Consider the following 26,475-nt stretch of genomic DNA (forward strand, 5'->3'; position numbering starts at 1 on the left):
AAGAATTGTAATGCATTTTTATATGCATATGTACAAATATGTTTGTGTGTATACATCTATTAAAAATGGTGTCTTATGCTATAATATATATAGCGTTACAATATTTTATGTGTTATATGTAACTTCTGTTATAAGTTTTTGTCCATGATAAAAAGCACAAATGTGTATTTTTTGTGAAAAGATGGGAAAAAAAGGGAAAAGAAAAAAGGAAAAAAGAAGGAAAAGGAGAAAAGGAAATTAAAAAGAAAAAGAAAAAGAGAATGAGAAAGAAAGGGAAGAAGAAGAAAAAGAGAATTAATATTTTGTCATGTGGTGGCTTTTAAGCTTCTTCAGGAAGATTTGTGCAGTCACATGTTTGCTTTATATAGACATAAATACGTGGCTAGGCATGAAACAGCAGTTTCAGTTGCCACGGTCAAGGGAAAAGGGCTTAATTAACAGCCTGCAGGCTCTGACTCAGGGGGTTTGCCAATCTGTACTAAGATGATGTAAGAGACTCCTGCCCTTAACTAGCCATTCTGTCCAGAAGTTATCATCCTCTCACAAGCTGCTGAGCTTCACAGCCTGGTATATACCCCTGTGACTGGAAAGCTGTGGCAGTTTATATTAATATGGTGGGTTCTGACCTGCGGTGGTCAAGGAGGGGGCCCACTTTCCCTTGCAGCACTTCTGATGCAGATGGTGGTGGTGACCTCTGTAGTGCTGTGCTTAGTAATCTATATATTGCTCCCCATGAACGCCCAGTGTAAATTTCAAAGCTCTCGTTGAGAAACACTTCAAAGGTATTAGGAAGGGCACGTTCAGACTCCTGTGGCATCAACACATAGTTTAAAATTAATTAATTAAAAAAATATTGGAAGACTGTGGAAGTTCTTTTGCAAAAGTCTTTGACTATCTGACTGACAGTGTTTGGTGGCTCTTTCCTTAGGAGCAGCTCTGTAGTGCGGCTGTTAGACAAAATTCCCTCTCCCAGAATTTCACATGTGGTGTTGCTGTTCTCCATTCAGAAAGTCATTATTTTTTCTGGAGCTGGCACCATATCCAATATCCATTCTCCTTCCTGAAGCATCAAGTCAGGGGAAATGTGTTGTCCCCAAACGTGTTGAAATATATGACACATTTGTAGACTTTATCTTCACTTTTTCTTCCCTTTTGGTCACTGGAGATTAGACTTCATTTGGTTTTACAAGTTGTTGTAGAAAAGGTCAGAAGTGCTTTTGGCTTCCCTTGAGTGGTGCTGGGGGTTCACCTCCTTCCTGATCCTCCCAAAGAAGCAGCTGTGAGTTCTCAGTTCTGCCCACAAGCTTCTCACCTATACATCTGGCCCTTGGAGAGGCCGTGGCAGGTCATGGTCAGCAGTCCATCAGGTAACTGGAGACTGATCAGTGTTCCAGCAATAGTGAGTGTGTGAGCAGGGTCAAAGCAGGTTCTTGGCAGGTGTGATGCAATGCAGAGACTCAGAATCCGTTGGAGAAGACAAATTGGATTTTTCTATTCTAGTGACACCACCTTTCTCATACTAATTTCTCACAGTCTTGATGAAGCAGATATTTCCATTCTTGTTAATAATTAATAGGCCAGAATCAATGCTTTGATTGAAACATCTTCAATAACAAAATGCAAACTAGGACTTTGGTTTCAAACACATAAAAACTTCAGTTGCTAAAGACTGGCCACTCAAAAAGTTCCTCACGTGACATACCTTCACGCGTGGGCAATTTTGCCCAAAAATAGATCATAAAATCATAGAATCACCTGGGCTGGTAGAGACCCTTTACATCATTGAATCCAACCATAAACTTGCATAAAAATAACTTGCATAAGAATAAAATAGATGAGTTAGCCTAATCCTGATCTCCCATCCTTAATAAAAGTGGAGAGTAAATGTATATTGGGTAAAAACACCAGCTGATGGGTAAAATTTCAGAAAGTCTGTGACACTAATCCAGGAAACAAGATCTTTCATCAGATACAGAAAGATAGAGATAGGGTCCGGCTGCTTTCCTGAAAGAACCCACCTGGGGTTGTATAATTATGTGCCTGAACACTTGCCAAACCTGGCCTGGAACATCCTTCCTCCCTCCCTCAGTCCTTGTAGATTTCCAGCTCATTCCTGTAGTTACTTCAGATCCCAAACTCTCAGCAGTTCACCCACTAGTTAAACATACTAGGGCTGAGAATTTTGCCACTTCATTTACTTACCCAATGTAAAACAACTTTTCTATTTCCAGTTTTCCAGTCCTGCTTCAGTGAGTACAGTGGCTTGGGTGAGCAACAGCAGCAGGACTTAAACCTCTGCACAGTCATAGCCTTGAGCTTGGAGCCCTCTCAGCTGAGAGCACAGGTGTAGGACTATGCATTTGCTGTGTGTTGTGCGTGTTCTCAAATCCTTCATTGGATAAACACATACACATTTAGGGTTTTTTTAAGGTTTGTAGCCTGTTGAAGTTTCTGCATTTAAGTAAATTTACATGGTATATTTGATTTCAAGAACTTTATTTGACTGTGAAAATCCCTCATATACCTCGCACAACTGTACAAATAACATTTCTGTCCATTTTAGGCATAAAACGTGGTTAGCATCACACTGGGTGCTAGCAAAGATTTTATTTACAAAACAATTACTAAAATGCATGATGTCATATTTCCATTTATTTATTTCTTACCCATAGGGTAATAGGTCCACCATAATTGCTTGGTGCATTTTATAATACAGAAGAAAAAGCTATGTTAATAAAATCTAACAAAACCTCACAAATAGCTACAAATCTGACAGAAAATGTCTAAGAAAAATTCTCCCCAAAATACAATACATTTTTCCACACATACACAGTACAGAATAAGTTCAAAGGCACAGCTTTGAATTTTGCTTTTGTAGAAGTATATAGAATTATCACCACGTGAAGGAATCGAGAGAAAAGTTTCATACCTGTCAATAGGTAATTAAATGAATAATCATGTTTGCAGTGTCATTTTCTTTACATAATTGCTTCATATCATCATATTTAACATATGTGGCTCTGAATCCAAAGTCTTCCCAGTCCCCAAGTCCCTTCTTAGCTTTGTCATTACTGACCAGAGAAGTTAGATTTTTCCAGATTGTGCAAACTTAACACAAATACATATATAATAAGAACAATAGTCAACTTAAGGCAGTGTAAAATTCAATGCTACATGTCTCTTTTTTTTTCTCTTTTGTAAATATCAAACTTAGTGGATCAACAGAAAGGTGCATCAATATACAAAGTTAGGTGTAAACTGAAACCTACCAACAACACAGGTCTCTTAAGGAGCCAGACAGAGGAACTGATTTGAACAAGTGATGACTTGGCAGAATGGTTTTTAAGGGATGCATTAAGAGCTTAAAAGACGAACAGATGACAGAGTTTTCTGAGGGTGAATTTCCTGTCTTCAATTCAAATTATAAATAGGGCCTGTTCTGGTACTTTTTTTGTAAGACTCATTAACATTTGTCAATAAAAGAGAGGGGCAAAAGTGGCTCACTCACACTGACGTCACACAGGGTTGGCCTGCATGCCAGAATTAAAAAAGGCACAGAATGGCCCCAAATGTGGTCTGGAATAGCACAACGATCTGTTTCGGGTACAGGAACATTCAGTCAGACTAGTCTGCAATCTGCCCGCATTATGAACTACGTTTACCTGCCCAGGATCTTCTCCATCTTCACCTCCCTTGAAGAACATCCATGAAAAGTCCCACATAACATGAAGTTTTTAGAACTCTTTTAAGTACAGGGGCTCAGCTGATACCAGTCATCTTCACTTAGCCCAACCTGTGGTGGCTTCCCCATTGATGTAGGCAAAGCCGGGAAAGTGTTGCATGTGCTCATACTCAGAATTTCTGCGTGTAGTCAAGGGGGTGTACATGTCACTAGAATTTCCATATCTTGTGGAGTGCATGGATGGGCTTGTGTAGCAGGAGTTTGCAGCCGGGACCTCCGGCCAGCGAGGAGTCACTGGTGTGGGATGCAGCCTTGGAGTACTGCTCATCAAACAGGGCTCCATTCTTGATGTTGGGCTGTTGAAAGGGTACTACAATAAAGCCAGAGAGAAACAAATTAAAGCATTATCTACCACATACTTTGTTTAAAAATAAGGGCTGGTGGTATCACAATTCTGTTTTTAACAAAATGAAAATCATATAAAATGGCAGCCCTCTGACAGCTGGGGAACGTACTGAAGGTGGAAGAGCAGATACCTAGTGCCCTCAGTCAAACCAAAGTGTCAGGGAATGTCTTGCAAAGCAGTCGCTGCATTTAAATATTACATTAGTTTATCAAAGAGTATTGGCAGGTATACCTGGGAGCAGAAAAATAAACTGAATTCTTCTAATCTTTTTCTCATGGTGGAAAATTACTATTCAGTAAAAAATAGAGTATAGAATGCCCTAACTCCTGCTCATTCAACTGAGTTTTGAGGGGGGGGGGGAAGCAAAAGGATCTTTATTACAGGAAAGGTGCCTTCCCTTTTAAATGTTCACAAGTTGTCTTGCCAGTTTCTGCAGAAATATTGTATGGTCTGACCTCAGAGCGAACAGCTAATTGGAGAACTTATGAAAAGAGGCAGGTAGAAGATGAATCCCTCTATTCCCCAGCTGTTCACAGTGACAGCTGGAAACTAGGAATCAAAGATGTTTGACAAATGCCGCCCACTAAGGTGAAGATGTGCTGAGGATAGGATAGGCAGGAATCCAGAGAACAGCTTTTGCTCTCCATAGCTGCCCAGCAACAGAAAGTAACCTGTACTTGTGAGTGCTTGCTTAACATCTGTTCATCTTACTGCCTGTCTTACAGCAGCAGATCATCGGTGTGCTGTGCCTAGGAAACATCTCTCCCTGTGTTGGCCTCCTGTTATCTATCTGCATCACGGAGATAGTTATGATTCCAGTTCCTCTTGAGCAGCCATGTACCTTCAGAGCTTCTGCACTTCACACACAAATGGCACCTTTCCTACAAAGAGTGTCATCATGTCAACATCATGGTCTTGGGTAGTTTGACACTGTGATTTTTCCTTAACTACAAAGCTGTCACAAAAGTAGGAATATCACTTCTGGTGCTTACAAACCTTGCAAGCTGCATGCCAAAAATTTATATGGCTGAGGACTGTAAAACCCCTTCCTCATATTTTGGAGGGTCGTGGAGAGAAGACCTGCGGTAGTTGTCCTTAGGAGGGAGATGGCAGTGATTCTCAAAGGGTCTCAGTACATTACTGCACTGCTGGATCGGGCTGGGGTCAATTGGTTGCATAAGCAGGTCCTCAAGGCAATTACAGCAATGTCTCCATGAGGAGATTCTGCTGACTCGCTCCAGACTGCAGCCAGGAAGGCAGCCCTGCCTTGGAAACCCTAGTCAGACTGTTCACAAGCCTCAGGCAGCTCAAAAGCCACATGCTGGCCACTCCTAATTAGGGAGGAGAAAAATATGACTATTTTTGACTAAAGAACTGTAGTTAGTGATTTAGCATATTGCACCAGCATCCTGGGGAGACAGACCAGTTAACAGACTTGAGAGAAGAGATTAAAGCTGTACAGTGCATTATTTAGCACGTATTTCACAACACCACAGAAACTGCAGATTTACCTCTGCAATCGGCTGCTGAACAGGCTGGTAAATGGCAGCACCACACTGGAGCTTCCACAGTTCAACTAATGCTGCTAATACAGCTGTAAGAATAAGCTCTCTTGGCAACACCAGCAAGTCTATACAAGATCATCTAAATTTTCATCTTCACTCCAGCAAAAGGCTTTTCAGTAGGGAAATTCAGCAGAGATTAGGCACTAACTGCAGAAAGCCTTATGCTCCTTTGCAGAAAACTCAAGTTTGCAGACCTGCTGGCGTTCCAGAAGCTTTTGCTGAAGACAAGAGCTGCCTGTGCCCAGCAACAATGAAACTCAAGCTTTGAAGTTTTGAATGAGGTGATTTGAATGCAGATCATGGTTCTCTCCTTTAACTCATTAATTAGGGACAGGGCACTCCCTCAAAAGACAAACAACTTGCAAGTATTCTAAGTAAACAGAAGAGGTTCCAGAAAAAAGTTGAAACAATTTTAATATTTTTGATGTTTGGGAGAACAGCTAGTAGGTTTAGGATGCAGCTTTCCTGGTCTGCGTCAGCAATACATTGTAGTAATTTTCATGCTAGTGCCTGCTGATTGCCTTTAACTCAACATCTTGGTGAACAAAGCTTCTGCTGTAATGAATACAGAGGAAACAAATTGTCATGTGATTCACTACAGCTTCAGAGTGGAAATATCTCATCCATCTTTAAGTAGTCAAAAAGCCAGACATCTAATAAAAGTGAGTCATTTGTCTGCAGCCAGTGGTAGAATTTATCAAACCTTGAGATATATATTTATGAGAGAAGATCAGCAGTCTTCAGAAGATAGTTCTTTTCTTCCTCCTACATGATGTAATCCATTAGTTAGATTGGATTGAGTTAAATTATAGTCCCTTTCCATAGTTATCAAATCCATAAGCTGTTTTTCCTTCCTGATCTCAAATGCCCCAGTAATGATTGTGTATAAAAAGCTTTGACATGGTAGGAGTCAGGACCAGGACAGATCATTGGGGAAAAAAACACTCCATGCAAACAATACGTTTAACTTTTTTGTATGTCACCTGTGGGACTGCAAGATGAGGGTCAAGCTAGAAGCATTCTTGTCTTCAGTAGATTTCTTGCCATAATACACCAATGATTATCTCCTATCTTCTTTCCAGTGTCATATTTGATCTGCTCTGTGTTAACCGTAACAGGATTCTCTGCCATCCTGACTCAGTGCAATTTTCCTTTGAAGCTGTGAAATTGAGGTTGTGACTTATAACAGGAGAATTACTTGCTTTCATTCACATTATGAATGCCAAGAGAGAGCTCTGGCTTCAACCAGCATAATTTGCTAATTGATAATTTAGAGACTGCAAAACTTTCATCTATATTGTAGACTGCAAAATATTAATTTTTAAGCAGGTGGAACAACATGAACTCTGGGAATACTGTGGTGGGTCTCCTGGTTGTACACGGTATTATGTTGGGAAGCCACATAATGTCTTTCAAGCAGTTTGGACCTAAACTTGTGCCATTGGGGGAATGAAACCTTGGCTGCCAGAATGAACTTCAGGATGCTCTGAAAAGGAAAGATAATCCTCCTCCTATGTGCAGTCAAGAGGCCATGCTAAGGCTTATGAAGAAGGCAGGGCTAATGGCCATGCATGAGGAGACAGGATACAGCGGGCTGCTTTCCCTTTTCATCAAGCGGACCCGATGCAGCTGTGTTTATGAATGTGTCATGAATGTGAAAAGAATAATTGCTTGAAAATAACATGGACCCTAAATATCGAGTATTTTACAATAAATTCTGTTATGACTGAACACAAGATGGAAAGTTCTGTAATGGTAGGTCAGCTAATCACAAATGACTCAGTGACTTCTTTTTCCCTACAGTGAAGAGACCATTGAAAGACAATATTTTTAAAGTACTCGTTGGCCCCTGCCTGACTATTAACTCACCCAATGAAGCATCTATTCAGCCTTGTTGGAGTGTCCAAAGCAGAGCCATCTGGGCGGATGCCTGCCCATGCTGCCTGAATCACCTTTCACACTCTACATCCGGTTTAATGAAGAGTGCTTAAGCATGCTGATCTCAAAACACTGGGGCCTAGTGATCTTTGCCAGATATAAAAGCGACGTTTGTTGGAGGGCTCTTGACAGGAAATTACCATTTTCTGGGTTAACTCACACTTGCTGGTACTGCTGCCATTAGACCTAGACAAGAAGCCCTTTAAGTCTGGGAGACTTTGAGCAGATTATTGTTAAGGCCTCGCCCAAAAATGTAAAATTAATTCAGTTTCTTTTAGATTATTTTAGAAAATACAATGTTCAGTATGTCGTCCCATTAAGTGAAGACTGGGTTCCTGCAGTATGAGGATGGAGAATAATCTCTTTATTCTTATCCTCAACTCACTGGCTGATGGAGGTGAAAGGTGTCTCTGTCCAAACCGCAAAATATTTTCCTTATGGATGTATGTGGCTCTGACTTTACATTGCATTAGCTCACGCTTTTGCAGGGTGCTGTAAGTAAATCATACATGCTTTAGGACTTGTAAATAACTCATACCACAAGTTCTAGCAATTGTAAAGGACTGGCTACAAACCAAGTTCATAAAAATATGCTTAAAATCTCAAAAAAATGGCACAATCAAAACAATTGATTGCATCTTTATAACCTCTAATTTGATCCTTTTCTCCACAAATTGAAGGTTATTGACTATTAGTCTGCCAAATGGGTTGGGTGAAGTATTCAAGTCCATCTAAGTGCTTTTGCCACTTTTGGGAGTGGCATATGGAGCCTTATGACAATGCCATTTGCAATTATTTAAAAAGAAGTTAAGACATCTGTTTCCTGTTGCATTCAAACATAATTACTTCTGTTACATTCTTACAATCTCAAGTCTGTTATGAAGCCATACAGTTAGAGACAATGATTCTTGTTGCATGGCAGGGGTTTGGAGAGTGATTTTTTTCTTTCTGTCATTACTAGTTGTTTGATGACAGAGTGGTTATTGGGAAGGGTATATTATTCTTACTGCACTGATACTGCCATGAACTTATACTGTGTATGTACTGGAGGGATAATAACTCCTTCCACCCACCCCCCCCTTTTCTTTTTTTGTGAAGTAGATGGGCCAGGACCACATGAATGGAGACTAAAGCTTGGGATTTTCTGAGAGGATTTCTTTGTCTCTTCCACTCCAACAGAAACCAGTTACTACTTTCTTCCAGTACTGCCCCTATGTAAATGCTGCTGCAGAAGCATGTGAAGGGAAGATGTGACTGGGTAGAATGGTGGCATGCAGCACTGTACAGAGAAATCAAGCAGTGCTGCAACTCATAGGGCATTTCTGTGAAGTTATGTGAGACCACTGCAGTCCTCAGAGCAGTTTAGGAGAGTCAGAGTACAAACACTGCTTAAAGCTCCTTTAAGTGTGGCCCGATACTGTGCTGTGTGCCTCCACGAGATGCAGACCCAATCTACCACAGAACAGCAGATTATACTACTGCAGCATTTTCCAGACTGGATTGTTCTGTTCAGATCATAAACCAAATCTGTCAACAACAAAGCAGCAGTGCAAACCACTGATACAATTGTTCTTCTCCCAGTCCCAGAAGTTGATTGGTGCCACCTGAGGGCAGAGAGCCCCAGTTCAGGAACAGAAGACCCTGGCTGTGCTCCTGAGCACAAGAACAGGCAGCTTAAAAGCAGCAGGGAAGAAAAAAAAAGTTTGTCTTTAAGGTGGGAACTGCATCACAAGGAACAGAAAGGGAAACACCACTGTGTCACTTCTATGTCTCTCTGTTAAGTATCTCCACTCAGGATACAACATATGAGGTGGTCGCTCCACTTTGGAAGTGCAAAGGCAGGCAAGGTAAATGGAGGCTGTGGGCAGATTGGGGTTTAGGAGCACTTCTCAGATCTAAGTGGCTGATCTGGCAGCTTCTTGCCCCAGTGCCTCCTACCTACTCTGAGATCAGGTTTGCACAGAAAATCTGGAGGGGAGCTTTAGTCCTAGTAGGTTCCCTGCTCAGCACAATTTAGAGAACAGGAGGTTTGAAGGCTCCCCAGACTATGCCTGCCCTGCAGTGCACATGCAGTCTTTAGATAACTCCTGTGTATAGAGCATCCATCACTGAAACTGAACATATGACAACTCTTAAATCTGGAAGAGAGATCACAGAATCATAGAAACACTTATGTTGGAAGAGACCTTTAAGATCATCAAGTCCAACCACAGCATAACCCTGCCTAGTCCACCTCTAGACCACGTCCTCAAGCACAAGTGACAGAAAGGAGGTGAAAGGAATGATGGAGATTTATAATGTCTTGAATGGTGTGAGTAGATAAACAAGGAATGAAATTTCCCTGTTCCTCATCACCCAAAAACCCACAGGATACCCAATGCAATTATGAGAAAACAGACTTAAAGTTAACAAGAGAGTATATTTTATACAACCCATTACTATGTCTATATGGAAAAAGTGACAAGAACTAAAATGCTCAAGGACAGGGTAATGGAGAGTGGTTTGCTACAAAATACAGCAGTCCAGCTGCTGCTTCCTACTCAAGATATCCCTAGACCAGATCTTGTCAAAGACAGTGTGGCTACACTGGTGAAAGGACCACTCTCTTCTTACCCTATTTCTGAGACTTTCCCTCCATAGATTTGTTTCTGGCCATTGCTGGAAATAGAACGTGGATAAATGGAGGTGCAATATGATTTACTACAGCCATGCATTAGAATACTTACAGACACATATCATATGTTTGCTGGTTATCATGCTGCATGTACAGCAAGACACATTCATATGCCGTGCATTGTTATATGTTACCTGATAATTTAAGATATAAAAATAGATATTGCTGCAGATTTCTCTGGTTAGTTTTCCTACTAAAAATATTATCCTTGTGATTGACAAACAAAAATGGCTGCAGTATGAATAACTTTGTGTTTAAGGAAGAGGTGGAATTATATAAATTGAATATTTATGGATCAAAACCTGCCCAGCTAGGGAGAACCTTGCAGAAAAAAGCTGTGAGTGAAAGCCAGTCAAGTGTACATCGTGGAGGTGGATTAGGTGATGGCATTGTGAAGGGGTTACCATTAAAGGGGGTATCTCTCTGCTGCACTCAACATAGGCTGATAAGAAGGTTCAGACACTTAGTTGTTGCCTATTTTCTACCCTGGCATGTGGTACATAAAACTGTAGAGGCAGCGAACATACTATCAGAGAAACACAGCATCAGTATAGATGTGTTTATGTATACACACTGTGTGATGATGGAGTAGCATCACAGGGTGCTATGCACTTCTGCACTATGGCTCAGAGAATTAGGTAGTAATAAATCAATCTGTAGATCATTTTTCTTTATTTGTGTGGCAGGCTCCTGCCCAGTAAGCCAAGTCAAGAAATGAGCAATCAGGCCTGGAGTTACAAGGAAGAAACTGTTCTGAGACTATTCACAGATGCTAATGAAAGGAAAAAAAAAGAATTCAGATTAAGACCAAGGTTTGAACAGACTGTCCCTGTCAACAAAAAGACTCTTAGCCATCAGTGAGAGTTAGTCAGCCTATACAGCCAGAAGGAACAAGTTTTTGGCTTATGCTGGGTGAGTAGCTGCAGATATTACTTGAGCAGAACATTTACTCCCCTATAAAGTTTTTTATGAGCCATCTCCTCCAATTTTTTTTTGCCTACTTATCTGTCTGAGACCCACTGATCTTTATGAAACTATAAGTTACTAATCAAAATTTCTGTTTAGCTCAAGGTCACAAGACACTTATCACATTACTCTTTGGGGCCAAGGTGAGCTCCAAGACAGTCTCAGAGATGGGAGATAACAATAACCGCAAGGACTCTTGCCAGTTTGTTATGGGACAGGGTGTGGGTGAACGTGCAGCTGTGACACGTGGTCCTTCAGTGGTATCAGCCTTGGCAACTACTGCTGTCTCATTTCCTCTAACACTAGTGGATTCAAATTGCCCAGAAACTTTCTTACTAACATGGACTTGCCACTGGACAGGTGAGTTACACCTGGCTTAGGACCCCCACTGGCACTTTTCAAGAGCTGTACGTAGTACAAGAAAGACAGCTGCACAACTTCTTTCTCAGTACAGCTGGGTGCTGCTGTGTAAGGATTCCAATGCCAAAACCAATGTAGACATCCTAAACTTAATACAATGCAACCATCATTGCACTGTAAGGCTGCTATCAACATGCCACATGTTGGCAAATAGAATTTAAAGGGTCACTCATTGCTTTCCCTTCCCTTTTCCCAGCTTCCCCATTTCCACTAAATAAAAGTTGTCTTAATTCCTTTTGCTCCAATTCCACTTTTTTTTGTTGTTTTAGAGGATGGTCTGTAAGCCATACCTGTGAAATGATGGGGCACTCAGAGGGCAAGGAATTGGCTGGATGGTCACACCCAAGGAGTTGTGGTCCACAGCTCCATGTCCAAATGGAGACTTTTTACAAGGGCATGTAGTGAGATGATAGGACAAGGGGTAATGGCTTTACAATAAAAGAGAGTAGATTTAGATTAGATGTTAGGAAGAAAATTTTTACAGTCAGGGTGGTGAGGCACTGGCACTGGTTGCCCAGAGAAGTTGTGGATGTCCCCTCCCTGGAAGTGTTTGAGGCCAGGTTGGATGGGGCTTTGGGCAACCTGATTTAGTGGAGGGTGTCCCTGTCTATGGCAGAGGGCTTGGAAATAGATGATCTTTGAGGTCTCTTCTAACCCCAAAGAGTTTGTGATTCTATAATTCATGGTCTTACAAACCATTTTATAATGAGCACTCACATGGATTTTCTGCAGTAAAGGATAAGAGAGTAAAGAAAATCAGTGAGTCAAAAAGTGATGCATTCTTGAAAACAAATTGAGATAATTGTGTAAGGCCTGTAGAGAAACAGTAAATATAAACCTACCACAGGACACTACTTAAACATTCACTCACTCTTCCTGTTGAAAATACAGGAGCTACAACAACCCTCAAGCAAATCCTGACACCTCATGTAGTGTGGTGCACCAGGTGATAGACAAATGGGTGAGAAGTTGCAGACTTGTTGTTTCCATAAGCTAGGGAGCCATTGTTGAGTTGGTTCAAACAAACATATTGGGTTTGCATAGGACAACCTTCACAGCAGATCTCAAAAAACTCTAAGGAGTTTAATATTACTTTCATCTTACTGCTTGGGAAAATAAAGCATAAAAAAAGAGAGGTCACCTGTCAGACTGATGCCAAAGACCAGAGTGAGATGCAAGTTTTGTGTGTGTTAGCCAAAGGCACTATCAAATTCATGCCTTTGTATCTGGTATGAAACTGTTCCAGTCCAGTGACAACAGTTAAGTATGGGGGTCCCTAATAGACATGTATAGATTTCTAGTACATAAAGTATAAGGGATTCCAGGTGGGTGGAATACCCCTGTGCCATCTCCTCCTACCTGTATTCACCTTTTGCAGCTCTTCCAGCAGAGAGCCTCGATAACAGCTTCCTACACTGTAGAAGCATCAGATGTATTAAAGCACTTCTATGGTGGCACTACTTTTGAACTGTTGCCAGATATCATCTTCACACTTAATCTGTGCTGGTTCCTACTGAATCAGTTTTGGGAAGGGAAATAGTCCTGAAGTAGTTACTGGCATAATCTCTCAGCATTATAGTAGGATACCACAGCATACGGATTAAATGGCCTCTTTGCAGGGGCTTTCTGGAATTATTCAAACTATATACAGAACTCACAATTTTGGTAAATTTCTAAACATGCATATTCTCAAAAGCAGAAGCTCCAGAAGAATTCACTGTGGCTTCTGCATTTCTTTCAACTATATGAAAACACATTTATTTCTTGTTAGGAATCTTCCTGTTCCAAACACCTAAGAAACATCCAACTGATTATATTCATTCTTGGTTTAGCTACTACTTAACAGAGAAACACTTTCTATGATCCAGATTTTAGAGCTAGTAATTTAAATTCACAATCTAAAGCCACTTTTGATAAAACAATCTCCACCAAAAAGAAAAGGTATCTAGCTAATATTGGAAAAGAAAAATAAATTACCAACCATCAATGACTAGACTGATGACAGCTTATTTAGACAGCTAATCTGCCAACAAATCTACAAGCACAACATTACTTAAAATGTTATAGCAAGCATTGTAAAGTAATAAATCCAACTTACCTGAGAGGAGCTTCTGTGGTAAGCTGAGTAGTGAAGTGGTCCAGAAATAGCAGTATCATGTGGTAAGGATGGATACTGACTCTGCATTGGATGGGGATGCTGGTTGCTATAGCTACCATAGTTGTAACTTCCTGTGTATCTAAAATCCATTAAAAACCACAATTTAGTATGCCTATAATTGTATTGCCACTAATAATTCTATAATGTTTGAGACATAGTGTTGCAGTCTTGTATAGGAGAATGAGATTTTAAATAAACATTAAAAAAAAGATACTTCCCAGCTGAGCTGGGAAGCAGGTGCCTCTTAGTTAAACGATGTGTTCAGCACAACAACAAAGTGAGCCTCAGCAGGGTTCTCTGACTGGTTTTAAGTTGCAGACTCATTTGTGTCTTTCTTTTTTATTATTATTTTGTTTCCACGTTCCCAGTAAATTGCTATCCAGGATGAGGAAGCACGGTAAGATTTGACTTAAGAGAACTACACTGTAGAGTTCAGCTATCTCCTTGTACTGGGCTCAGATGTTCCTTTTTTTGGGAGAGAGAGAGAGAGATGTATTAATTTGCACCTGAAGCATACAATGCACATCTTTAGCACAGCTGACTCAAGAACAAAGTGGGATTTGAGGTTGGAGAGTGACTGCTTTCTATTTTTATCCCAACCCCTTGTCAAGGGACAGTCAGGGGAAAAGGAGGGAGCAGTTTTCATAGCTGTGAGAAAGTTCAGGGTCAGTGTTGGCTACCATTATTTGGGCCAGTCATGCATGGACACTTTCTTCAACATCCCCCTCTTTGAGTAACCATGTGAACCTTTGATGCTAACTCAGCATAGGCAGTTAAAGGCTCTTGAAATATATATGCTATTGAAGGGAAACACAAACTGTGACCACTAAACATGTAGGGTAAACAATTAATTCATTATGAGAAAGGGAAGACAGTTAGTTTTACAGACCTTCAGTGGAAAGTTCAGTGACATTTTGGTTTGGGTTTGTGTGGCAAGGTTTTGGAAGGAGGAAGGAGCAGCAAAGACATGTGATGAACTGACCACAATCCCCAGTTTCCCAACCCCCTGTGCTGCTTGGGGAGAATAGGTAGAGAAATTGGGAGTAAAGTTGGGCCGGGGAAGAAGGGAGGGGTGGAGGGATGTGTTTTAAGATTTGGCTTTATTTCTCATTATCCTACTCTGTTTTGATTGGATAATAAATTGGATGCATTGTTGAGACTGTTTTGCCCATGACAATTGCTAAATGATGTTTCCCTGTCTTTATCTCAACCTGCAAGCCTTTCATTATATCTTCTCTTCCCAGTCCAGCTGCGGAAGGGAGCGATAGAGTGGCTTTTGTGGGCATCTGGCCTCAGCCAGGGTCCATCCACTGCACATTTTTACACTGTGTAGAGTTTAAATTTCTACTATTATTCTGATTTTATGCTGGTAGTCTAAAGACATGTAAGACATGTCATGTCTTACATCAGTCACACCAGGGGTTTCAAAATGAGAGCAGAGAACTCCCTCCAAAAGCATTTTCAGGACATAAGGCCCTATGTCCATTTTTGTTGTTCAACACTGAGTTCTTGTTCTTACATTCTCTTATGCTTGACTGTAAATGTGAGTGGTTTCCATGATCTACCTCAGGCAAGCTGGTGTTCACATGACACAAGTTTTGATAGCCTCTCTGTGGAGAGCAGGGAGAGGAATGGCTATGTCACAGGGATGTTTCACACTGTTGTAGGCAGACATCTTGTGTTTTAACTCCTTCAACACGACAGACTGGTAAGCAAGACCCGCGTAAGTCTTCCCAGTGCAGCCTTCTCTGCTTGAAGAAGATGCTTGTCTATCTAGTCCCTCCTGTAATCTGGAGTGCTCTTGGACTCACAACCAAAGCCAAGTTGTGTGAGGCAGGGTATACACTTCATGATTTTTCTAATCATTAAGTATGCTATGTCCTGGTCTGGACAGCAAGCCTAAAGGACTGATTATTCTTCTTTATTTGCACTTGAGGGACAACATCTGGGGTACTGTGCCCTGGTTTTGTCTCTCCACCACAGAAAGGATATTAGAGCAAGACCAGTGGTGGGCCATTAAGCCATAGGGGACTGAAGCACAAGACTTACAAGAAAAGAACTGGGTTTGTCCAGTCTTAAGAAGAGAGTCAAAAGGGTCATCTACAGCTACCTAAGAGGAGGGTATCACCAGCTAGGGCCAAACTCTTCTCAGAGATGTACAGTGATAGGGTGAGAGGCAATAGGCACAGGTTGGAACAAGGGAAATTCCAATTATGTATAAGGATATTTTCTTCTATTATTAACACAGATCTTCCACTTATAGTCCTGAGATCCCACATGTGTGTAGAGTACCACTGTGGATTTAGATTTACTGGAGTGAGTTAGAGTAGATTATGGACCTTGTGTTCTTATCCAGTTTTACAAATCTATGCTAGTATTGCTTGCTGCAAGGCTTGTTTTAATAATGGGGAACAGATCACGTAGCTCTTACTTCATTCCTGGTAACATACATTTGGCCTTAATCAATTTTTATTTTACAGGGAACAGTATTTATCATTGAACTTACATTTTATTTTCTATAATTGGCCAGAAGTACAAATGAAGTATTTGTACAAATCAATCCAACAGTCTGTATTTCAGTCTATAACAGTTTATATCCAATTCTCTCTTGGGAACTACTAGGGCTTTATATTGTTCCAAGGCTTCAGTTCTTAAATATCTCTATATTGTGGAATATTGTGATATAAAGTACCCTGATCTTTTAGGTACTCTCTATCTCAAGATGGCTTGGAGCTTTTGTATTTCACAGAGGATCATCTTTAGTGTACAAGATTGGTATGAACCCCAGTAAACTGGTGTTAGGAAACTTTCAGGAATGCTCAGTGGCTAAGTCTGCATTTGATGGGAAGTGCAGCAGGGAAGGGCTTGTGGCCCCCATACTTCTTATGCTCTCTGTTGGGCCCTCTGCATGGGAGCGAGGCTCAGTCTGCATGGCTACAGCAGCTGTTCTCTCCATTTCTTGCCCAAAGCCCCATCCAACCTGGCCTCAAACACTTCCAGGGAGGGGACATCCACAACTTCTCTAGGCAACCAGTGCCAGTGCCTCACCACCCTGACTGTAAAAATTTTCTTCCTAACATCTAATCTAAATCTACTCTCTTTTATTGTAAAGCCATTACCCCTTGTCCTACCATTTCACTACATGCCTTTGTAAAAAGTTTCCACTTGGACATGGAGCTGTTGACCACAACTCCTTGAGTGTGACCATCCAGCCAATTCCTTGCCCACTGAGTGCCCCATCCATCAAATCAATGTCTCTCCAATTTAGAGACACAGATGTTGTGTGGAACTGTGTCAAATGCTTTGCTCAAGTCCAGGTAGATGACATCAGTTGCTCTTCCCTTACACACCAACACTGTAAAGCTATTGTAGAAGGCCACCAAATTTGTCCCACACAATTTGCACTTAGTGAAGCCATGTTGGCCATTGCCAATCATCTTATTTTCCATGGGCTTTAGCATAGTTTTCAGGAGCATCTGCTCCATGATCTTGCTGGGTGCAGAGGTGAGACTGACTGGCATGTAGTTCCCCAGATCTTTATTTTTCTCCCTTTTCCAGTCAGTAGGAACTTCACTGCCACAACTTCTCTGATATGATGGATAATGGTTTAAAAACTACATCCTGCATCACATCAGGTACCATGGACTTTTGCCTTTTCCATATTCTGGGTAACCAAGTCTTCTATTTCCTTCTGGAGAGGGACCACCTTTTCCATAGTCTTCCTTTTATCATTGATGTACCTATAGAAGCTTTTCTTGTTGCCTTTGATATTCCAGGCCAGATGTAATTCTAGCAGGGCTTTAGCTTTCCTAACCTGATCTCTTGCTTCTTGAAAAATTTCTCTATATTCCTTGCAGGCTGCTTGCCCTTCCTACCTACCACCCTCTGTAGGCTTCTTGCTTGTGTTTGAGTTTGTCCAGGAGCTTCTTGTTCATCCATCCAGACTTCAGGGTGGTTTTGCCTGAGTTCCTCTTTGAGGGGATGCATTGCTCCTGAGCTTGGAGAAGATGATCCTTGAATACAAAGCAGGTTTCTTTGGCCCCTCATTCCTCCAGGGCTTTGTCCCACGGTATTCTACCAAGCAGATCCCTGAAAATGCCAAAGACTGCTCTTCTGAAGTCCAGGGTAGTTTGCTTGCTGCGTGCCCTCCTCACTGCCTTAAGGATCTTGCACTTCACCATTTCATGGTCAGTGCAGCCAAGACTGCCCTTGAGCTTCATAGTCCCAACCAGCCTCTCCTTATTGGTGAGAACAAGATCCAGCATGGCACCTCTCCTCATTGGCTCCTCTGTCACTTAGAGAATGATGTTGTCACTGATGCATTTCAGGTTCCTCCTGGATCGTTTATGGTCTTCTGTGTTGTCCTTCCAACAGATAATGGAGTGGTTGAAGTCTCCCATGGGATTCAGGGTTTGTGAATGTGAAACTGCTCTTATCTGTCTATGGAGGGCCTTATCTACTCTGTCTTCCTGGTCTGTTAGCCTGTGGCAGATCCCCACTATAATGTCTCATTTACCTGCCCTCCCTTTAATCCTGACCCATAAGCTCTTGGTCAGCTTCTCATCCATCCCCAGACAGCGCTCCATGCACTCCATGTGGTCACTGACATAGAGGGTGACACCCCCTTCTTCTCTCCTTTGCCTGTCCTTCCTAAAGGGCCTGTATCCATCCATTCCTACACTCCAGTCATAAGAGCCATCCCATCACATCTTGATGATGGCAATGAGATCATAGCCCTGCAGGTATACAGATGTCTCTAATTCCTCTTGTTTATTCCTCATGCTATATTAATTTGCAGAGTGATATTTATGTGGATCCCCGATGAAGCTGCCTGGCAATCCTTTGTGCTCAGGTATTCACCTGCTGGCCTGTGATCCTCCTCCCAGTTCTGGGCATCTACTGTTGGCACTGGCATCAAACTGGTAGGATAGGATGGGATAGACTGAGGATCCACTCCCCCAGCAACTTTAGTTAAAAGCCAAATCCCAACGCTCTCAGCGTTGGGACATAATATAATCATACAACAGCAGCCAAAGAATAATGATACCAGCATTTTTGCAATACAGATGTAACTACATCAAGAAATAGATTTCACTGCTTTTAAAAACCAACCCAAACAACCTTAAATATAATTTAATACAAAAAACCCCAAGAAAACCCCAAGACACTGGGAAGTGACTTACCCATGTTCTTCTCTGTGGGGATAAACAGGTATCCGGTGTGTGACAGATGATGATGGTACATGTGGGCTCCTCATGCAGGGCAGCTGTTGGGAATTTTCAGCAGGTGATCCAGCAGCAGTTGTCACAGTGTAGGTGAGCGACCACGTATAGGATTGCATAGCTCCTGCAGACAAACAAGCATTAAAGGAATACAGCTAACATGGGCTGTTTTTCATAGAGGTGTTATGCTCTAAGATGGTTACAGGAATGCAACCTAATCACAGAATCACAGAACATTAGGAGTTGGAAGGGGCCTTGAAAGATGATCTAGTCCAACCCCCCGCCAGAGCAGGATCACCTAGACTAAATCACACAGGAACACATCCAGACAGGTTTTGAATGTCTTCAGAGAAGGAGACTCCACAACCCCTCTGGGCAGCCTGTTCCAGTGCTCTGTCACCCTCACAGTGGAAAAGTTTCTCCTTAAATAGGCACTGATAATAGAAACAACATTGACCAAAGTGAACAAAACAGCTATGTCTGAGGCATAAATAAAAATACAAATAGATCAGTTGGAGTGTGCAAAGATCCAGAGGTAAGAGACATATCTGGAATAGCTCAGACTGTGAACTTTCAGCATGGAATTATAATTTGAGGCTATAATTTAGGACTTAGAAATGGAGGAACACCAGTGCTAATATTTGTCAGGCTTGATGCACCAAGCCCTGAGGTCTCTCTCACATGCAGTGGGCTGCTGGTCTGTTTAGCTCTGAGGCTGATCAGGCCTCCAGTGAGGCAGGAAGTATGATCAGAACAATGAAAGATTAGAAAAAAAGATGGGTGTTGTGTAAATAAACTCACTGAATTCTTTTGCAGTTTGTATGTGTTCCACCCAACTAGGTACCAGCCTTTATAGCAACAAAGATACATCTCCAAATTATAACAAATGTACAGACAGAAATAGCCTAGCCCCTTTCTTCCCACAAATGTTTCTTCCTTCTTGCAAGGCAGCAGGGACTGGACTTAATTTATTTTTTCATGTAGAGCATTTTTAGGAAGAGCAAAGCAAAAAAGTGGGTTTTCCATTTTGCTTGAAAGGTGCTGAGTTTTTTAATCATCCTGATCCCTTCCAGGCAGGAACTCCAGATTCATGAGCCAGCTGCTGAGAAACCTTTGTCCTTTGCACACACCCCTTTCACTCAGGAGGCTGACAGATCCATTGTTCCAGTATAACATAGCTCTTGCTGGAGGTCATGACCATACTGGCTGAGATTACCCTGCAAATGAGGACCAGAGCACTGAATTTAACCCAATGAGAACACTAGTTTGGGGGGGTCTCTGGACACTCTTGACTCTTTTTCAGTAGCTAAAAGGAATTGCAGGAGGTGACTCAGGTTTTTTTCAGTGAGAATTCTAGGACTTCCTGTAGGATGAAAGGGCCTAATTCAGAGAGAGAAGTGATGGTATTATCAGGTCTGTGTCCACTCTGTGGCTTTGGGGAATAACAACCCTATCTCAGACATGCACAGTTTTCTTCAGGTGTTTGTGATTAATATAATCAGACAATAATAATAGCAGACAAATAATTTTTTTAAATGGTAAATCCTAAATTCTAGGTGTTGTGTGAAGGCATCCTGAGCTTCACGAGGTTAAATAGAATCATAGAATCATAGAACTGTAGGGGTTGGAAGGGACCTCGAGAGATCATCGGGTCCAACCCCCCTGCCAAAGCAGCTCCCCAGCTCATATTGCACAGATAGGCGTCCAGACGGGTCTTGAATATCTCCAGAGAAGAATATCTTGAATATCTCCACCACCTCCCTGGGCAGCCTGTTCCAGGGCTCTGTCACCCTCACTGGGAAAAAGTTTTTCCGCATGTTGGTGCGGAACTTCCTGTGCTCCAACTTGCAGCCAGTGCCCCTTGTCCTGTCTCCACAGACCACTGAAAAGGGGCTGGCTGATTCCCCCTGCATCCCCTGCTTCAGATAATTTTAGACTTTAATTAGGTCCCCCCTTAGTCTTCTCTTCTCAAGGCTGAACAGTCCCAACTTACTCAGCCTTTCCTCATAGGGGAGATGCTCCAGGCCCTTAATCATCTTCATGGTCCTTCTCTGGACTCTCTCCAGGAGATCCCTGTCCTTTTTATACCAAGGAGCCCATAAATACCAGCTTGAAATGCTCCAGTAGGGTGTGATTTGGTGCTCTTACAGTAAAAAGCATCCTTGGATGTGTTACAATTGAGGATATTTGTGCTAGGTCTGTTTTGATGTGCCTGAAGTTTCTGTCACTCTTGATTTTGCAGTCGTTCATGTCCTCCCAGTGAAGAGGGCCATTGAGCTCCCCAAGACCAAAGAGCGGGCATACACATTTGAGTTAGGACATCGGTGCTGCTGTGACTATGAGCAGTCATGGTTCCTTAAGCTGAGGAAAAGTGTTTAAGGAAGCCTATGTTCACTAGAAAATAGAGCTTATGCAGATGGGGCCAAAACTACTTATGCAGTCACCAAATAGCTTCCTTTGAAAACAAGAGAAAAACTCTTTTGAAAATATCAACTTGTCTGCAGAATATTTTGGTGAAACATTTTAATTTCAAAAGGTCAACATATTTTCCCAGTGTTATTTTCCAAAGGAAAATTTACAACTTTGTTTCAAAACATGCCTAAATTCAAAAGAAAGAAGGACAACAAAGATGGTGAAAAAACTTAAATATTTTTAGGTAACATTACTGGTTTTTTGTTTTGGTTTTGATTTTTTCTTTTTAAATTCAACATAACCCAAAGATTTTACATTAACCTGGTTTTATTTTTTTCCAAGAAAAAAAATGGCCATTGAGCCAAAAATCTCATCAACTTTCTAGCTCTAACAAGAAGTGGTAATAACAGGACCAAAAGATCCTTTGCATTTTACCAAATATGTTATTTTGATTGGCCCCAACCATTGTGACAGCCTCCTTTTTTTTTTTTTTTTTTTTTTTTAAAGTAGTAAGGATCTTGTCTCAAACTGAGGAAAATTAGTCACTCCAGGAAAGAAAGTTGTTTCTTGTGTTCCCTGTGAGAAGTCAGACTCCTTGGATGAGAGGACTTGGCATTTAAGTCTAACTGGCAGCTACCTCAGTTCAATTTTATAAGAAGTGTTTAGGATGTAACATGCTTTATGCCTGTCCAGACAACATAGAAATAGAGAGAATAGGTCTTGCACTGAAAGAGTTGTGAACGTTTAATTTTCCTAACTAAGAATTGTCCCTGGTACAATGGTATGTATGGTACCTCATACAGCTGCTCTAAGAAATACTCAATTTCTTTAGCAGGTTATGGTTTAGAAACAAATGTATGTTGGGTTTTACTGTGCATTTACAGAGTAACAAAAAGCTGTTTGAATACTTTTTTCAGTGTGTTCTTAGGAACCTAGAGTTGCTTCACTTCTCTCTGCTTTTGTGGAAGGGATGCCATTATTTTCAGTGACTTAGTCACAAAGACAGAGAGGAAGAATAAAGGAAGGCAACAGATTGGCAGATGTGTGTATACATCTATATCTATATCTATAGATATATCTCAGGTCAGCCAGCACCTGATGTGGTGAGTGGAAAAAGAGGAATGAGAAAAATCTCAACATTTTTCATAGTTAGCTTTTTAATACCCGCCTGTGTCCCAGCCCTATATGATTAATTGTCTCAGCTGGCTGCAGAATTGAAGTCCAGGAGATGTAGTCTCTGAGATATGACTGAACCCAACTGAACTACTTTCTGAAATAAGCAAAAACAATAGTGATTGAGCAACATTTTGCTCTGCTTTGTGTTCTGAACATGCAGGGCTTGATTAAAATAGAGAAGTTCGTTTATTATCACTTCATTTTCTTTTCTCTTCTAACAAAAAAATAAAATGATTTTGTGGACACTAACCAAGAGGCTGCCTGCACTGTAGGAGAGCCAAGTATAAATGGAACTGCTGTCAGCCTAACAACAGTCATTGGTGCCATCATGTACACCAGTGCAGAAAGAAACAAATGCTGCATTTCATGTTTGCTTTTTGCTGAAGGAAATGACCACCCAGGTACAAGCAAAACACTGACATCACTGTGTATTATATCTGATAGTAAGCAATACTGTCGACCTCAAGCAATCAGAAATCTGGAGTCAGACTCCAATTCTGACACTATACAACAAAAAGATTCTTAACTCTCAACTTTAGGAAAAACACAAACCCTTCCATTTGGAATGTGAGAATTGACTTCTGAAAGTGGAACCATTGACTTTTACACTCTAGCTATGAAAATTCAACTCTGATTATTGAACAAGAGCTGATGTTCTTACATATTCATATGACTCCAGGAGCTGAAGCTTTGGGAAGAAAACTTATTGTACTCACACACACAAATATGAGAAGTGATAGCTCTGTGCAAATATCTCCTGTGCGAGGTTCCCAGAACTAGCCTAGACTTGTAAGAACAGTGGCTGTAAATAACCACTACTGACCTGATTATTTCACATAGACATTCCTTGAAACTAAAGACTAAACTGCATAGATTGGTTTACTAACAATTTACTACTTACAATTCAAAGTTCAGGTTGTTTAAAAAACATTGCACTGACACATGAGTAAATCACAGCTTTAGGAGGGTGTTGTGGTTTTGTATGGCAAAGTTCTGGTGAAGAAGGGGGAGCTGCAGGGGTGGCTTATGCAAGAAGCAGCCAGAAGCTTTCCCTAGGCCTGACAGAGTAAACACCAGCTGGGCTCAAGGCTGGACCTGCCACTGACCAAGGCTGAGCCTAGCAGCAGTGGTCATAGTGCCTCTGTGAATCACATTTAAGAGGGAAAAAACCACAAGTGGCTGATTTTTGCCATCAGAGAAGGGAGTGAGAAGACGTAAGAAACTTTGCAGACACCCCATGGAAGTGACCCACATTGGGGAAGCTGGTGGAGAGCTGAAGCCCTGTGGGGAAGGACTTACATTGGAGAAATTCACAGAATCGTAGGGGTTGGAAGGGACCTTCAGACATCATTGAGTCCAACCCCCTGTTTCCCATGGGTGGGACCCCACACTGGAGCAGGGGAAGAGTGTGAGGAAAGCCCCGTCCCCCCCAATAAGAAGGAAAACAACTTGTGAGGAACTGACTGAAACCCCCATTCCCTGTCTCGCCCTGTGACACCTGAGGGGGAGGAAGGGAGAGAAATCATCAATAAAGTTAAGTCCACTAAGAAGGGAGGGGTGAGAGGGAGGTGTTCTAAGATCTGGTTGTACTTTTCATTATCCTACTCTGGTTTCACTCTGAGTGTGTGTGTGTGTGTGTGTGTGTCTGTATGTGTGTGTAATTAATGAGTTGTTTGGGGTTTTTTAATTCCATGTTGAGTCTGTTTTACCCGTGATGCTAATTGTGGAATGATCTCTCCCTGTCCTTATCTCGACTCCTAAGCCTCTCAATATGTATTTTCTCTCCTGTCCAGCTGAAAAGGGGAGTGATAGAGCAACTTTGGTGGGCATCTGGCTTCCAGCCAGGGTCAAACCACCACAGAGGGGCTTTAAGAGGGAATAGCACAGTCAGCCATATAGCTATCACTTTTATTACAATATTGTTGCAGTTTGAACAATCATTAATCTGGCCTTTGTGATTTAGAAGGGATGGAGACTAATTATCCTTTTAAATGTCTAGTGCCTTAAAATGTTTTAAATAAAATGTTAGTTGAGCTGTGCCAGATGCTCAACCACAGAATGCTGTATAAAGGATTTACCTTTCTTATGCTCAGTATCGTGTAATTGTAACAGTTTAATTTGCTGGTTTTGTGCTAACCCCTGACTGAAGGAAAAAAAAGTTTAATAGTTAACTTTTATTGCTAATGCCTCAAGCAAGAAAGAGTTAATGATGCCTTAAATTGGGGAACTGAGAGCTAGTGGTAACCAATGGAACTAGATTTTCAAGGTTTGCAAAGCATTTGCAGAGTTTTACATTTACCTCATAGTAGACACATTAAGAAAATCAATAGAGTGTACTTTAAATATATCTCTCCAGAACAGAGGTTCCTGTTGCAAAATATTCTATATATTAATGCCTCAAATCTGTATACAGAATAATTTGGTTATATATATCTTCAGCACTCCTATTTTAAAGTATACCAGTTTTCTATAGCTGAAACATGGTTGCTCTTTTGTGTTACTTTAAGTGAAGGAACCCTGTATTCCACTGTGTTATGATTAGCAAACTGAAAAGGTGATCAATTAATCTACATAATGAACATGGGAAATGAAGGCATTACTAATTGCCCAAATTAAAGCAGGGAAATAGCACACATATTTAATCTTAATCAGACCTCTGCTTGCATTGACAAATTTGCCTTGTACTAAGCAAAAATTGTTTTCATGCTTGCAGAAGTGAGGCTGCTCCCGACAAAAACCCAAAGATTTTAAAACCACCTAAAAAGGAAAAGCTGAAAAAACCCACCCCAAATCCCAAGTTAAAATAATCAGAAATACCTTTCTTGACTAAGACGTTCTGCTATGGGAACAACTATGTCCACTTCTACTACCTGTTCTATGGGAGAAGTTCCTTCAATTATCATTCCCAAATGATCCTGTTTCTGACTTGAGGCTTCAAACTAGCAGACCTTGGCCTTACCAGGACACAAAAAAATAATGAGGGAGTAAACCAGACTATAATAAAATAATAAATAATATTAAAAGAAAAAGGAATTGCATTTGTAATGTTTGTATGAGTCCATTCCCCTGCATTACTGGTGGGATTTAGGAGGGATATGTAAGATCCACATGGTTTCCAGCCTTGCCCAGATCTGCACCCTCAATCAGGTGCTTAAGTCAAGTAAGCTGAAGGTGGAAGTCCATGTAGCTGATAAACAGGCTATTACATGAATATAGAGTAACCTTCGGGTTAAACACAAGTCCCTCAAATCTCCACTCCCGTCAATGTCACTGGAGAGCACACAGTTCCCTACTTGTCAGTCTTTTACTTCTGGGTACAGTTCATACTGCATGCTGGTTGTAACACCAGAATGATCTCATTGGACCACAATATCTACAGAGCAAGTTACCCACAAAGTCAGTGCTTCCAGACTCAGATGTATACACCACCTCCAGTGTTGCCTAATCCAAAGCAGTGTGCTCACTTGCCATGTCTAGGAACCGTGTGTGTCTAGTCTAACTGTTCTGGTGGTAGTACCATCCTACTTCCCTCTTAAATAAGGTATAGTCTCCAACAGTGAGAAACCTTACATTTCAATGTAGGAACAAATGTTCTTAAATCTCTTTCTATTCATTGTGCTTCCCTGTGGCGCCTTTGAAAACATGAAAAACATTTGTCAGAAAGATTTATTGTCCTTTAGCCATTGCCAAATTCTCCAGTGTGGTAAATCAGCACTTTCTGAAATGCTTTCAAGAAGGTTTTGTAACTTTTCTAGTACGTCACTGAAGTGATAGTTTCCACATTCTGATTATACACCCATTTCAATGAGGAGCAGCAAAGCTGGAATTTCACTGCTGGAAGACTGTCTGAGAGTCA

The 26,475-nt window shown here is 41.3% G+C and overlaps 1 protein-coding gene across 1 annotated transcript in view; it reads right to left on the bottom strand.

The window, feature by feature from the left end:
- Window positions 1-3,762: 3,762 nt before the first annotated feature.
- Window positions 3,763-26,475, bottom strand: part of RFX4 (regulatory factor X4) — a gene marked incomplete at its 5' end in the record, with an annotated part of 94,161 nt that continues 71,448 nt past the window's right edge. The window contains 3 exons of the mRNA XM_084271013.1: window positions 3,763-4,052; window positions 13,750-13,888; window positions 18,993-19,155. Coding sequence (XP_084127139.1) covers window positions 3,780-4,052; window positions 13,750-13,888; window positions 18,993-19,155 — 575 coding nt within the window. The 3' untranslated portion in view covers window positions 3,763-3,779. The remainder of the gene's footprint in view (window positions 4,053-13,749; window positions 13,889-18,992; window positions 19,156-26,475) is intronic.

This window comes from Gallinula chloropus (genome assembly GCF_964237585.1).
Source record: "Gallinula chloropus genome assembly, chromosome: 1".
NCBI classification, from domain to species: domain Eukaryota; kingdom Metazoa; phylum Chordata; class Aves; order Gruiformes; family Rallidae; genus Gallinula; species Gallinula chloropus.